This window comes from Topomyia yanbarensis, chromosome 2, assembly GCF_030247195.1.
Source record: "Topomyia yanbarensis strain Yona2022 chromosome 2, ASM3024719v1, whole genome shotgun sequence".
In the NCBI taxonomy this organism is placed as follows: domain Eukaryota; kingdom Metazoa; phylum Arthropoda; class Insecta; order Diptera; family Culicidae; genus Topomyia; species Topomyia yanbarensis.
In genome coordinates, this window is record NC_080671.1 from 203,636,943 (window position 1) to 203,652,511 (window position 15,569).

The following is a 15,569-nucleotide window of genomic DNA, read 5'->3' on the forward strand; positions in this document are numbered from 1 at the left end:
AATACCTCGGTCCCATTCGGACCAAAGGTGTGAATTTAACCCTCTTAGCCAAGTCACTCCCAACAATTTATCAAAACCCCATCAAATTGAAACGATCCGTATGGTTGTCCACGTTTCTTCCTTATTCAAGATATAAAATGATTCGTTGATGCAGTTCTTCGTTAAATGAATAATTCGATTGCAAACGTCTACAATTTTTCAGGATCCCTACATGTATTGGCTGTGTATGTGTAGACTAGACTAGACTAGACTAGACTAGAGATTATTGGGTTCGTGATAATTATAATGAAAAACAATTGACCATTTTTATATTATTAATATTATTAACATTTGTATTTCCGCTTAACTATTTGCACACATAAAGTAGCGTCGATCTGTTTTTGTCTTTTGATGTACAATGTATTACAACCAACCGATAACTTCTGTGTCTGTCATCGCTGGAGTCCTTTTTAATACTTAACCACTTTTTTGCGTTTCGGTCCTATTTAATTTTGTGTGTTGTTATTTTCAATCGAATATTCTATGATTCGTACCAGCTTTGGCTCTGTGCAAATTCTAGTTTTGTTCGTTCTATTCTATACAGATGTGTTTCAATCTTTAGCGATGCGATTTCCAAATACAGAGATGTCTTTTCTGCAAATTCTTCTCTGATACGTTCATTAGGGTTTCAATTTATTAGAGATAGTTTAACTACTTATAATATAATTACAGTTAGCTTGTTGCAGATTTTGTTATCTTCTTTTCAAACGAAATGCGACTTTTGTTCACTGTCCTATAGTGTAGTTCATAATTGTGATATTCGAGATATGTGAATAAACTAAACTTTATCTATTCTTTATGTATATATATATATTCATCACTATGAAAATAAATGATTATCTAAATAGTTTATAATGTGTGAAATAATATTTTTTTTCAGTAGAATCTTCTTTGTGAGTTGAGTCAGTTACATTGTCATGTTTCGCGTGATTTTCTGTAGCTAGGTACCGAAGTTAACACGAATCTGTAATACTTCTTGCATCCGCGAGTTCATACGTATGATTTTTTTTTGTTTCCGCAAAAATCATTGTTTCCTCAATGTATCGTCAGTAACAACAATTTGTGTTTATTTTATAGTAATAATATACTGTTTAGTGATGGTCCACTTTTTAAACGTATCTTGGGATAGCTCCGCGTAAGAAATTAGGATTAGTTCTGATTTATAAGATAAAAGATTTGATTCAATTTTCATCCACATTTTGTGAGTGTTCCGCAAGCCTGTTTTGTTTAGTTCAAATGACTAACTAACTCATTTAATGATCTGTTTCGTTTCCTTTTGAGCAAACTGTGAACGTTAGAGATGTTACTTTGTCACCATCAGCCTATTTCATGGCATTGGTTCCAATTACTGCAAATTATTATACAATCTCGTCTGTACAAAATTACGAAAAAATCAAATTAACCCTGTTTGGGCAACGAATCTTGAGGAACTTAACGAGTTGTGCGCTATATATTAAGAATAAATTGAATTTTACCAGATGGTTGCACAAAGTTAACAAAATATAGTACACAGCCAAATAGAATGTGTATAAAAGTATATTCCGGTTGACTGTTGATTTAATCCTCAAGATTCCTGGTTATCTTTAGAACTCAAAAATTAACAAAAATATTGTTTCAAAAATTGTATGGAAAATGACAGGGGCCCACTTAGAGCCTTCCCACGGCAGCGAAGCGATATAGATACAAATTTTGCTTTGGTGTATATTGAAATGATTGATTCGTAGTTAGCATAGATAGATTAATTCGGCATAGTGACCCTAATAATGCGAACTTAATATATCCGGCAGTGTTCCCGATCAGAAGATCACAACAAAATTTTATTAAAACTATAACGCCCGTTGGTACTAATTATAATGTTCAGTTATTTTAACCATTAACAAGATTTGATTTATAACACATTTGTTATGAAAGTTGCATTCTGTTATAATTTGGTTATTTTAACTTGATCGGGATAGAAGACTGATAACGTTACTTGTTTTTACATTGATACTAGCGCAGTGTAGCAAACGGAAGGTACAGTTATATTGTACTTATGTTTGAGTGAGTGAAATCGACGTTACACCGGTTTAAAGCAAAACGTCTTAAGTGCACACAGATTAGAACGAACAAAACATGGCATGGGTTCTCATCATAAGTGTGATCTCATCATTAACAGCATTGGGAAAATGTTCAACATGTTAACGAAACCATTTCGAATAAAATTGAAAATTGCAATTTATGCTTATGGTCTGTTTTCAATATTCAGAAAGTTTTAAAACTTTGAATCTTTCTGATACGCCTACCGCCAATAACTAAAAATGACTCCAGTCAGTGTGGTGTGCAACGATGCCAGGAATTCAATTCAATTACACATGTTGGTATCATTAGGAATTTAAGCTATTTTCGATTGACATTTTTGGTATCAATCAATGAACACATTAATTTTGACAATATGCCATCAAAATAAGCTCTTAGTCGTTAATCATAATCAGAGATAAAAATAGAATTGCAGTTATTACATACAGATTAAGATTGAGCAATCAGAGTAATATTACTTTCACCCAACAGTGTACACTATTTAAATCTTCTCATTTCACTACAAGAGCCGTATCTGAGAATTTGACAATGAGCATTTGTTCAAGCCTTGACCAGAAGGAATTCTTAGTGTCATTAGGATCATTGCACCAGGCTCATAATCGACTTCGAAGTTTGTCGAAACCTCATGTTTTAATATCAGGAATTTGCATTGGTAGCATAAAAGCGAAAAATATAGAAACTATCCACGCGTCTCCTTCATTCGTCTTATATCCAATATGAATATAGGGCATACTTTTGTCTAATTACCGATGTTCTACGATTTTCAAGTACGAAACGTACCAAAACATGGTGCATACCGTAGAGAGGTTTAATATTGAATTAGTAAATTATTAGCATGGCATTGCGGTAGTTTCAGCAATTTTGTGCTTTACTGAAGTTGTTTTTGATAAGGCACTATTAAAATATTAGAAGATAAAGGAATGAGTGGGAATATATTTTTCGGATTTATTCGATAAGTATGGTGGTTTAATGCCGCCTTATTTTATTTGGAAGTTATGGTCACCTCACTTTCAAAACGCACCTCATCTTTTCACTTGTATTAGTTTTGTCTTTATAGTGTATTTGAAGTTGAATCGTTCATTTCTTCTCGGTAGAGAACGACGTACAATTAGAATTTATCTAGCTAGAAGATTGAAAGGGAAGCTGACAACCAATGGACTCAATCGATAGTCGAAGAGTAATCACATTATTCTTTTTTGAATTTGTTAACATTAGATAAAACAAAAACTTGAAAGACACTCACTCCTTCTCCACCACTCAATTAAACCTCTGTGAGAAAACGGTATACCGACCTATCGTCCAATTGGTATTTTACGTGAAACGACATAAATACCATGTTGCATCTAGTGTAATGTCTTGCTAGAAACAATTGACGATTTAAAGGTGCACAAAAATGTTGAAGTCGAATTCTGATCAGTGCATGTAAAAACTGGGGTATTGTAAAAATGGAAGAATGCAGACGTCGGTTTGTAGCTAGGGAAATTTATCATTAATTGATTAAGAACGTTATTTTCTTTGTGTGAAGATCCGGATGGTTGTGATTTTGAACAAATCAAATGCTCCAAACTAGGCATAATTTGTGTTTTCAGTCGTAGAAACGTACCGTTTCACACAGATCGCACAAATGTTTCGTGCTGATTATTTATCATTATCATCCAAATATAGCGGTTATACAATTTACCGTAGTCACTAAATTTTGTGGGAGATTCCGGTTTGGTCGTTCTAGATTATCTCTTGCTGAAACTAAATTATTATTTTCTTGTATACCTATTGTACCCAATTTAATTTGGACACAGGTAGTACGACTTAAAAATAACTTATCCTATATATTTATATTTACACCTAATGCGGTAATAAAATTAACTATCCCGGAAAATTACTAATGATTGTGAAAAAGTCGTCGTTACTAAACCTTTGTGCATCGCTTCGATAATGATAACAATTTGTGGTTGTACTTGACTATTAGTGTGTGAATTTACCGAAATAAACGTCTACACGTGTAACGATACTTAATGCGGTACAACGGAAAAAATAAACTCTCTGTTGACGGTTGGTAACAACAGGCGTTTTAACAAAATATCCCTCAACGACTTAATGTTCTTCGCAATACTTCGTCATAAGGTTCTGTGTTTGGTTGTTTGTATATAGGTATATATTAATTTTTTTTGTTTAGGTATGCTTCGCATTCAAAATATTGCGTTATCAATAGTAATATCGTATCTGTATGTCAATGTAGTTGTGAATTGGTAATAATTTCTCTTTTCTACTAAAACTATGCTCATTAGACATAAATAATACACGTACATACATGCTGAGTTTTGGTTTCATTTTCTTGTATTAATTTCAATTGTTGATTGATAAGTTGAAACGATAGACGGAGTAGTGCTGAAGTTTGGGAAAGTGAAAGTTTTCATTTTTTTTGGGCACATAGAATAGTGAAGAGAGGCAAGCATTTATCGTTCAGTTAATTTCAATTTGGCAATTCGGTGCAGCATTTAGCGTATTGTGAGGACTGATAGTGCAAGAACGGAAAAATATGTTCGGTATTCAATTAACAAGTGACGTCAGTTATTCGTAAAAAACATGATTAGAGAGAACGGAAATAGATACAGAATATCGAGTCCAATAGGTAATAGTGATCGTGCTTATATTGAGTGAATTGCAATACTGTTGGTTCACTGTTTGATAATATAACAAAAGCCTTCTTTCAATTTCGTCGTTTGAATGGTACAGTGTCTTTCCGTTTATATCACCGATTGACGTGTGTTCGTATTTTACAGTGTGCTCCGCTAAATTATTGTCTATTTTTTCTTTGCTTTTTCTTTGAATTTGGTTTGCAGAGTGTTTTCTAATCAAACAACATTTCTTGGTTTTCCATTGTGTTAGCTTAGGAGTTGAAATTTATGTCTTATGGTGCTGATCTATGAAAATGATAGCCCCACTACCGCATATTTTAATAGCAGATGGGGGCACTTGTTGGAAAAGATTTAGTGAAAATCAGAACTACTGAATACTACTACATACACTATATCAATGAATCGTGATTACGGAGATGATGAAGTTCTGGTCTAGCAAAAATACCGTTTTGCTTCGCTTTCTAGAAGAATTTGTTTTGTTTTCGGTATTGTATTGGAACGGGAATATGAGATTGAATGACTGTACTTATTCTTTAGATTGAAATGTTCAGACGAGATGTATTTGTTCTCACAATATGTCGTTTCCGTGACCTCGGAAAATCGAAACTCAAAATCAACAATAAAAGAACAACAGTTAGTAGCATGCAAAAGTGGGAAGATTTGCACGTTACCTGCGTGTATACTTTTCACCATTAATATCTATTTATGATAGTAGAAGAGTGACTATCTCGAATTCTCATGCGCCTTTTTAAAGTATTTAGTTTTAGCGATTTTGACTAGGTAAATATCACTTTTCCGTAGTTTATCTAATTTTTACTTAGTTTACTCAGTATGGCAGCATTGTTTGTATTATTTTGTATTTGTAACAATTACCTCGCTAAATCGATACACGCTCACGATGTTTCTTTTTTTACAAATGATATATTGCTTATGAACAAGTGGTTGATTGCTGCCTTAACCAATGATTTAGTGGGGGAGTAACTGCTGGTAAATCGATTCCACTCCTACAATAGACTGTAGAGCTTGCCAAGAATTCAAGATGATCATGTGAACCTGAAAATTTTTATTTAAGAAAGTGAAACTACTGCTAAATGCATTTCAAACAATGAAAGGTCCAACGGTGATTGTGATAATGGTTTTGCGCTACAAACGAACTGCTGGTGTGTCCATACACATCTGCTTAGAAAAAGCTTTTCAAAAAACCGGCTGGTCCAGCATCTTGTGGTTGTGTTTGTGCTGTCTTCAGTTTCGCTTGAGCATTCTTTAAAGCTCTGAAAGTAAAGAGAGAGACAGAGAGAGAGAGAGTTTGAGCAATGATTTTCATGAAACCTGTATTATTCTTACTGTTGGAGGTCCATGATAGTTTTCTCCTTTTGATTTTGTTCTTCTTGTGTCATTTGCACTAACTGCAGTAACCTCTCCGTTTCGGCTGCTGACCTCATAGCATCTTCTTTGGCATTGTCCAAATCTTTGGTGGTTCTGATTGAAAAAAAGCATTTATTAGTACTAAGAAAAAGTGCAGGTTGCACTATAATCCCATTCGTTGTGTACAGGATCTAGTGCTACGATCCTACTGACACTGAATAGTCATACTTACTTGTCTAATAGTGTTTGGGTTTCTGTTAACTGTTTGTTCAATTCGCCTGCCGCCGCCGCAGTTCCACCAGCCTTTATTATTAAAGAAAAATCAATCAAAATAGCTATGAAACTATAGCAGAGTTCTTACCTTCTGAAGTGACTTCTCCAGCTGATCCATCTGTTCTTTTCGCTTCTTCAGCTGCTTGTCAAAATCTACGAGATTTTTCTCCTTCTCCTCCAACTCTTTGCGTTTGCTTTCGATTGCCTTTCGCTGGTCTTCGAAAGTCTTCCGTTCGCTTTCCAGCAATCGGGTAGCATCCTCGATTTGTTTCATTTGTGCTTCTAACTGCTTTCGATCTTGTTCCGAAATACCTGCATTGTGGGCCGCTTTCTGGTTGGCCGCTTGTGTAGCTTGCTGCAATTGTTGCTGCAACTGCTGGATTTGTTGTTGCATCTGTTGTAGCTGTTGTTGTTGCTGCTGTGCTTTTTTGGCTGCGTCTTGAGCTTCGATCTGTAAAAAAGATGGGTGGGTAATGTTAGAGACATAACCGGAGTGAAGTAGAATACACTTATTTATATGAATACGTAGGTAAACAACGTGATTTTTCGGAAAAGGAAAGACTTCTAATTAATTCTTCATTAAAAATCGGCCGGTAGGGTCTTTCGTCATTCGTTTGACCGTCGTCATACTACGAATGCCAGCATCAGAGCAGTAGCAGATCAACATTTCTCGCTACATGGCCCGTACCAAACAGACCGCTCGTAAGTCCACCGGAGGAAAGGCTCCCCGCAAGCAGTAAGCAACGAAGGCCATGTAAAAGTACCCCAGTCGCGGTTGGCGTTAAGAAGCCTCATCACTACCGAACAGAAACTGTCGCCCTGCGAGAAATTCACAGCTATCAGCAATCGAGCGGGCCTAAATTGTGACCCAAAATAAACCACAAACCAACGGGTTCTTTTCAGGACCAGCCAATTATAAAGTAAGATATAAATGAAATTTTCGTTTTCCATTGCATTACCATTCCGGTTTGAATTACTATCAATCTTGATGATGCTGTGCGGCGGGGGGCACTAGTTTTCATTATAATGGAAAATTTAGATTTGCGCGTTTTCCCACAAGTTTTTTAGCTGTGCTGTTTTCAAGGAAGTTGTAGTTGCATTCAAAATAATATAGTTTACTTCTATTGTCAGAGGTGGACGAACGGCTCGCTTGGAATCGGATTGTACGGACCAACCACTACTTTCACAAAATCCGTTATTTTCAGCAATTGTACATTCTTCAGAATTAGTCACAACTAAGTCCAAACAGCGCAAAAATCGAAGGTTTTCATTCAGTACAACAGCAGATTTTCACTTTTGGAAAAACAGGCAACATTCTGGCCGAAAATTTTGAAACGGAGCACATATATCGAAACGTTAGAAAACGTTCGATTTTTGTAAATTGAATTATTACATTAAACTGTCTACAAATCACACAAATAACTTTTATTTTGTGCCATTCTACGTGAAAGCGATGATATTGTTCATAAGTGGCTCACTTACCATCCAACGCTCTTGGCAAGCCACTTTCTGATGCTTGTAATAACAAAACTTCAATTCGATTCTTTGTTGATAAATTGATGGCCCTGAAAAGGGCCTTTTGTTTGGACAGTGTTCGGAATTTACTTGGAGCTGGTGTATATGGTAACAGTTTTGGTGCCATCTGAGACGACGTGCTTGGCCAACTCTTCTGACAGCAGCAAAGCGACGGCGGTTTGAATTTTGCGGGAGGTTATTGTCAAGCGCTTGTTGTAATGAGTCAGGTGACGTTTGCAATGCGTTCGAAAATATCTAATAAATCTGTTTATGATGCTCATGGTCTTCGACGAGACTCTGGTATCTGGATGGCCTTCTTCCAGCACCTTGTAGATGTAGATGTACAGTTTCAGTTACGATGCTGCAAACGAACTGATGGTGAACAAGAGCATGCTGAGTTTTTATACCTGACTACAGCACAATGTAAGCTCGTCCTTTTTTGTGTTGTCCTCAATTTGTTCTTCGTAGCTCCACCCTTCGTTAGCCGACCACATATTTTTGATAAAGAACAAAATTGAAATTGTGTTTCCAAGAGGTTATCGAACACTCAGGGTAAAAAGAGTAGTGTAATACGGCACCTTGGTAAAATGTTTGAGAATTGAAACCTTTTTTGAATGTGCCTAGTAAACACGAAACTGTAAACAATCAGACCGCTCGTAAGTCCACCGGAGGAAAGCCTCCCCGCAAGCAGTAAGCAACGAAAGCCGTGTAAAAGTGTCCCAGTCACGGTTGGCGTTAGTAAGCCTCATCGCTACCGAACAGAAACTGTCGCCCTGCGAGAAATTCACAGCTATCAGCAATCGAGCGGGCCTAAATTGTGACCCAAAATAAACCACAAACCAACGGGTTCTTTTCAGGACCAGTCAATTATATTCCAGTAAGATATAAATGAAATTTCGTTTTCCATTGCCTTACAACCTCCCTCCCCCTTTCCTTCCGGCTTGAATTACTATCAATCTTGATTATGCTGTGCGGCGGGGGCACTAGTTTCCATTATAGTATATATATATATATATATATATATATATATATATATATATATATATATATATATATATATATATATATATATATATATATATATATATATATATATATATATATATATATATATATATATATATATATATATATATATATATATATAGTATATTATATATATTATATTATTATTATGCATATTATATATTATATATATATAGTATACACACTAAGCCAGCCAAAAGTTGTTCAGTAATTTTTTTCGACAACTTGCACAGTAAAGTGATATTTTTACGGAGCTGTCTGCAAATTGTTAGAAAAATTGCGGAAAAGTTTTCATTTTTTAGCGATTTTCAGTAATTTTTCAAATAATTTGCTGAAACCCGCAATATATTCCACTGAATTTATCAGCACTTCTATTGTTTTCGGTACATAAACATTATTCAGTAAAATTTCGACAGATTGTTCGGCAAAATTATACCAACATTACCGAACCTCGTCAAAAATTTACAGAACAGGTACTGCAAATCATCTGTCAAGTCGCCATTTTCAGAGGAAACTGCTGACTGACCAGTATTTTTTGACGTTTAGATGGAACGGATTGCGGAGAGTTCGGTAACCGAATTGTTTTACTGAATTGATTACCGAACGGTATGCTGTTCAAAACCCCAGTAAAATTTTACTGTACCCAGTAATTCAAATTAAGTGTGTAAGTTTGACATTTTCCGGTTGAACGGACAATTGCTTTGAATGCGCAATGTTCTAATGTTTCCGTTAAAAAATTATAGAGCTAACAAATTTTCGTAATAATCAAGATACTTGATTCATTTTGTAGAAAGTTAAAAAATAAGGCGACTTGTTCAAATTGTTGAAAGATTAATATTTGTGAGTGTGCTGCATAAGGCTATTAATATTTCAAAATGGCCTAGAAGTCTCTGATTATATACATATTCCAGCTGGTATTATTGTTCGCTGTTACATTTTATATGTGTTTTAAATAATGCTTGAAGTAGCTAAAAACTTTAATGTAAAAATATTGAATAATTCTCCTTAAAATAAAATAAAATTTAGAATGGAAAATGTATTTTAGAAAGACATGAAATATTCTAGAATTCGTCACACCGAAGAATCCTCAACAATTTCTCGAATTTTCTAAGTATCTGTTATAATATTCGTAGTTGATAGATTGCACTACCGTAAAAGATTTGTATTTCTAGGAATTTATTAGGTTGAGATAATTGTACTGGCTTGCTTAATCTTCCCCATTTGAAAGTGCTAATAACAAAACCTCAAAAGCGACTTTTCTTGGAATCGCAAAATGCAAATTTTGGTATTTGTTTCTTTGAATCTATTCGGAATTATAAATAACATTTGTCGTATTCTCCGATAAATAATGTACGTAAATTATCCGCTCAATGTTACCATATCGCATCGACATATTAATAGAAATCGTGTAAAACACGTTAACGTGCAAGAGAAGCGCCGAAGTGCACTATTCAGAATCTAAAAATAGCCCCACTTCCCTAATCTGCAAAGATACTATAAAGCTAGCCAGTCTATCGTAATATAGGCAGCTGTAGTAGTGAGTAAAACTGCATGAAAACAAAGCGTATGACACAAGGAAAACAAACAGTTCTTAGGCTTTGGCAAAGTTCAATGTGTGCGTTCTGGAAACAAAATGCATCTATAATCGTTTTGCCCTTGACGGATTCGAGGAATATTATGCTAACATTAAACATCAGTCGAAAGCAACGTCGTTGGTTCATGCAGGAAACATCCACATAAAACTCAGAATACCCAGGTTTCAAACCGCTATATTCCACAATTAACCATCAGCGTGTCATACATTCGTAATAACAATCAGCCAGCATGTATGCAATCATTTGACCAAACTATAAAAAGCTTTCGCTACTTGAAGTTTTTTGCTGCCAAACGAAAACGCCTTAATGTATGCTATATTTTTATTCCATTCTATTTTAGACCTGCACGCTAAATTTGTTGATACTATACAATAGGTAATACAAGCTATATTGGCCGTGGGAGAACTTAACAAAATTTGTTATAATTCTGATAGAAGCCTATCACATGACCCAAAACAAGTTCCCAATGCAAAAAAGGCATTACATCCTTTCGTGCATATTCCGCATTAGAATCATGCCTTCTTCGCATTGTAGACCAAGCATAGCTACGGCATTATACCAACACAGCTTGATTCATGATGAAATAAATTGATTGAGAATACATGCTACCATATTATCTGCCCGCATGTAAAAGTATTAGTTGGTTTTGCTTGCTGAGTGTGCCAAAAAGGTGGTGTATTCTATACATGAAGTCCTCTGTGTGGTGTTTGTGAGAACTTCTTTCTTCATACACAGTTACGCTTTTTTGTCAGCGAACAGCTCAATTCTAACCACACTAAACGCGTGAACAGTTTACGTTCACGAGAGTGTGTGATAAATGCGATGTTATTTTCCCACAGCGACCCAGTTAAGCTCAGTCGGAAATGAACCGGAATTCTGGCTGGTTCCAGTTAGTACACGGGCTCCAGTGACACAACCGATTCTAGTTAGAATCGGTTGTGTCACTGGAGCCCGTGTACGAACTGGAACCAGCCAGAATTCCAGTTCAATTCCGGTTGAGCTTTACTGGGGAATGGTTTATGCATCAAAATCATCGCTCTCTCATTCCGTGCTTCAGAGAAGGGTGGAAGAAAATGATTCGTACTCAGATTGATTAGCGATGATCGTTGACCAGGGCGATGATGTGCGCTGGATTCGCATGTGCGGAAAATAATACAAACTGAAATGAGTAACTCCTACTGCTGCTCAAAAGTGAAAAACCATGTCATTACTGCCCTTATATACACGCAGAAGAATCAGGTCTTTTTGCATGAATCAACAAAACGTTTAGTTGAATCTAAAACGTGACGAATGACTTTTTCAAACTAAAATGGGCGTTTCTCGAAAGCATGCATTTGGTTTAGTTCAACAAAAACTTCTGTTTGCATTTTTAATAGCAACATTGTTGAATCACAATAAAATTTGTTGGATCTTACTGATCCCTTTGTTAAAAACCAATAGTTTCTTTGTTTGTTTTCAACTTAATTTGAGTTGTTCTCTCCTTTGGTTAATACAAAAGATTTGTTTTGTTTCTTCGAACTTGTTTGTTGGGTTAAACATATCATGGTTTTGTTGTTTCAAACGAAATATTTGTTGAATCTATTGGAAAGCCAACAAATGAATTTGTTCGTAATTTCAAGCAACAGCATTGATTGAATCAAACCTTAATCTTGTTTATCACTATATCAAACTGGAAAATTGTTATTTGAAACCAAAATTTGTTTATCTTTACTAATTTTTGTTCCGCATGTAGTTTCTGATACTTTAAACTTAAATACTTTTACTGCGAAATATCGATACGATATCATCTAGTACTGTTGATATTCTAGTGTTGATATGAGGAATGCCAGAAATGATTGGCGGACGGCTTCTACCAGACAAATGTCGAATAACTATTAACTTGTTAGCACAATGTTCCCATATAGGTAACTTTCTCCTGCGTATAGTGCGCTTAAATAATCATTAATCATTATTAACATTTATGAACCTATCTGGTGGCTAGAACTCGCATATCGCTGGTAAATTTAGGGTTGAGAGAACGCCGAAAGCTCAACATAATATCAACACATAATCATCACCCAGACCCCACCAATTTGATGATGCTATAAACTGTTCTCTCCAATATGCAGCATGTAATCAGTAGAAAAGCGAAGTGGTAACAGGTCTTTAAGCGTGTATTAGTATTTTCAGAGCGCACATGTATCCGAGTGGAGATGTCCTTTACATGTGTATTAGTGCGGAATCATTTTAATACTAATACTCCTATATCGTTAAATTCACTAATACATTCCCAACTGTGGGTTTGTGTAAGTTTCTATGGTGTAATCGCCTCAATGCATTTTTTTCCCGGACCAATACCACTTTATATGCATTATACCAGTTACAATGCAAAATTCTCATTAGAATGCTTATTTGCATGTAATTCATACGGTTCGCGTTTTGGGTGCAGGTTATCATATTTTTGATATATACTAGAAGAATTTCTGTTATGTTTTCTGTTATTTTACCAACTAACGAGACCATAGTTATAACAAAACTTGTTATCATAACAAAGTAACACAGTCTGTAAAAATTTTGTTATTTCTTTCTGATCGGGAAGCTAGATCGTCACGTAACATGTCTTTACTAAACCAAAAAATTTTTTCGAAGAATTTGTTACGTAATAGGGGAGGGAGGATAGATATATTTGTGACAATTTGTTACGCGGGGAAGGGGGGAGTCAATCTTGGTTAATTTTTGCGTTACGTAATTTATGAATGGTCCCTTTCTAGTGTTCTCTTGGTTTGTCATAGATGAACTTTATCACAGTGAGACAATGATCTTTTGCATATTCCGGTAGATACTTGATGATCAGAGTCCCGAAAAATCAAAGTCTGAAAAAGGAAATTTTACTAAGAAGTGTGTGTCACTTATAAGTGAATGAATCCTATTAGCAGAATGTAGAACGCTTGCAAATTTTCTCTTACGAAATAAACTAACACTGAAGGTTGCAATGATGTGCGTAAGGATTGCTTGAAAATATCTATTCCAAGAAACAATGCTGTAGTATAAAATACTCTTTTTATAGCACTACGCTTTCGTACTCTCTTCACATGTTTGAATCACACATACTCACAATTATAATTGATGCATATACCACATTTTTAATAAAAAATTAAAGGGTTGTGTACAGGTCACGACCACGGTGACATTAAAAATGTAGCTTTTTTCAAGAGCGTGCAAATGAATTTTATCTATCACACATATCGACTCACGTTCTTGTTCACTCGCCTGTTTTCATATGTTACAATTTGCTATATACCCTCCCCATCAAAACATAATTTATTGAAGGTCTTTTAACGGTAATCTATTAATTAATCAAGTATCTCACTGGCATTATTTGGCTGATCCATCTAGTAAAAATAGGCTGGTCTGTCCAGAAAATATATTCAAAAGAAAAGTTCCATATTGAGAGCTGTGATGAGGAAGCCCACGCCCGCCAACGGAAATATACAGATTCTCAATGAAATATGAAATTTCATTTTCCATTTAAATTTTCAATAGTGTGCTAATGAACTTAAGTAAACAATCTTAAGGTTAAGTATTTCTTGATCGATTAGTGGTTGAACAAATGAAATTATTTGATAAATTACATTGTTATACAACGTTCGCACTACCAGTTAAAACGGGTTTTTATGCTATCTTGGTGACATTTTCCTTGTTGCTAATTATTAAGCGTGTTATAACTCTGTAGTGTATTATTAAACCAATTCTGCAGCGTTTTATGTTATATAGGTGTTTTATGTGGTAATAGGACTGACATAATTATATCTTCAGTACAGCGGTTTGTTTAATAATTTAAAAGATTTATTTTAAAATTTATATTAGTATACCCAACCGTTCTATTTGTTGTATACTTTAAAACGCAATTAGAACTGTGTTTTAAATACATAGGGTAGGACAGATATTCTGACTGGATAAACTGGGAAAACAATTTTAAGTCCAGTAACGCTTACGACATGGCTTGAATTTGAATCGAAAAAGAACACCCGCTTAAACTGCTGCTAGGACGGTAAGTTCTGTTTTAAAATTTTCCGTTGTGTGCAGTACGAAACAAAAGTGTTTGAAATTAGAAAACAAAAAGTTTTGCTGGGAATGTGATTGTTTCCTATGCAATTACACTCAGATTTTTCACGCAAGGGATACAGGCCGTGTAAATGAAAACCACGTAAATAAAAAAAAAAACGCGTTGATGAAAACCGCGTAAATTTCAAAATCCGCGTAAAAAAACCTGAGTGTAAAATACTACGCTGCTGAACAGTGCAATAACTACAGAAGCACGTTGTCAGATGCCTTACTCATAAAAAACATATAACCGAAATATGAAACATGAAAACCAAGAGGCTCTTTACCCTACGCAGCTACAAAGCGCCGTAAACATGGATTAACAAGTTACAACGCACACGCATGCATAAAAATAAATATATTTTTTTCAAACGCAACACTCTTAAGCAGCACACACCGTATTGAATTAAATCCAAACCACCCCACCACCCACTTTGCAAATCATTCTGCGACACCGTGCTGGTACCCGAAAAATCCGCACACGGCCACCGCTGCCAAAAATGCATAGCGTCTACCGCTTAGTGTAGTGCCCAGACGCTGCAGCCATGATCTTACCCGTTCGACATAAGAACAAAAACTGATTCAAACGGGTACGCGTCACCTCTATTTATAAACTAACCGTATATGGTTTAGTCACTTAGGTGCGAGTGTGTGCGAATGCCAACGTTACCGAAAATCAATAGCGCTTATTGCATCGCCCGGAGACGATGTTGCTCCTATGGGATAAGAGCAACAACTGATTTAAACCAGAGAAGAGAAGGGCCACTCGAAATCAAAACTTCTCACAATTCTTTTTAAAATCACTAGCGGCACGTGGTGTCGAAGCCCTGCAAAATACACTGTTAATCAACACATTAGTTAAAAATTATACGAGGTTACTGGTATAAAATGTCTAGCAAATTCATCCCCGATAATCCGACAAGTGGTCAGAATATGTTCTTCCAAATAAAACCCATCAATA

The 15,569-nt window shown here is 35.4% G+C and overlaps 1 protein-coding gene across 18 annotated transcripts in view; it reads right to left on the bottom strand.

Annotated features, from left to right (window-relative positions):
• Window positions 1-303: 303 nt before the first annotated feature.
• Window positions 304-15,569, bottom strand: part of LOC131682743 (trichohyalin) — a 133,337-nt gene continuing 118,071 nt past the window's right edge. For all 18 annotated transcript variants that reach the window (XM_058964445.1, XM_058964447.1, XM_058964459.1 and 15 more), the window contains 4 exons: window positions 6,478-6,840; window positions 6,349-6,419; window positions 6,096-6,230; window positions 304-6,022 (listed from right to left, as the gene is read on the bottom strand). In XM_058964445.1, the coding sequence (XP_058820428.1) occupies window positions 5,932-6,022; window positions 6,096-6,230; window positions 6,349-6,419; window positions 6,478-6,840 (660 nt within the window). In that variant the 3' untranslated portion in view covers window positions 304-5,931. The remainder of the gene's footprint in view (window positions 6,023-6,095; window positions 6,231-6,348; window positions 6,420-6,477; window positions 6,841-15,569) is intronic.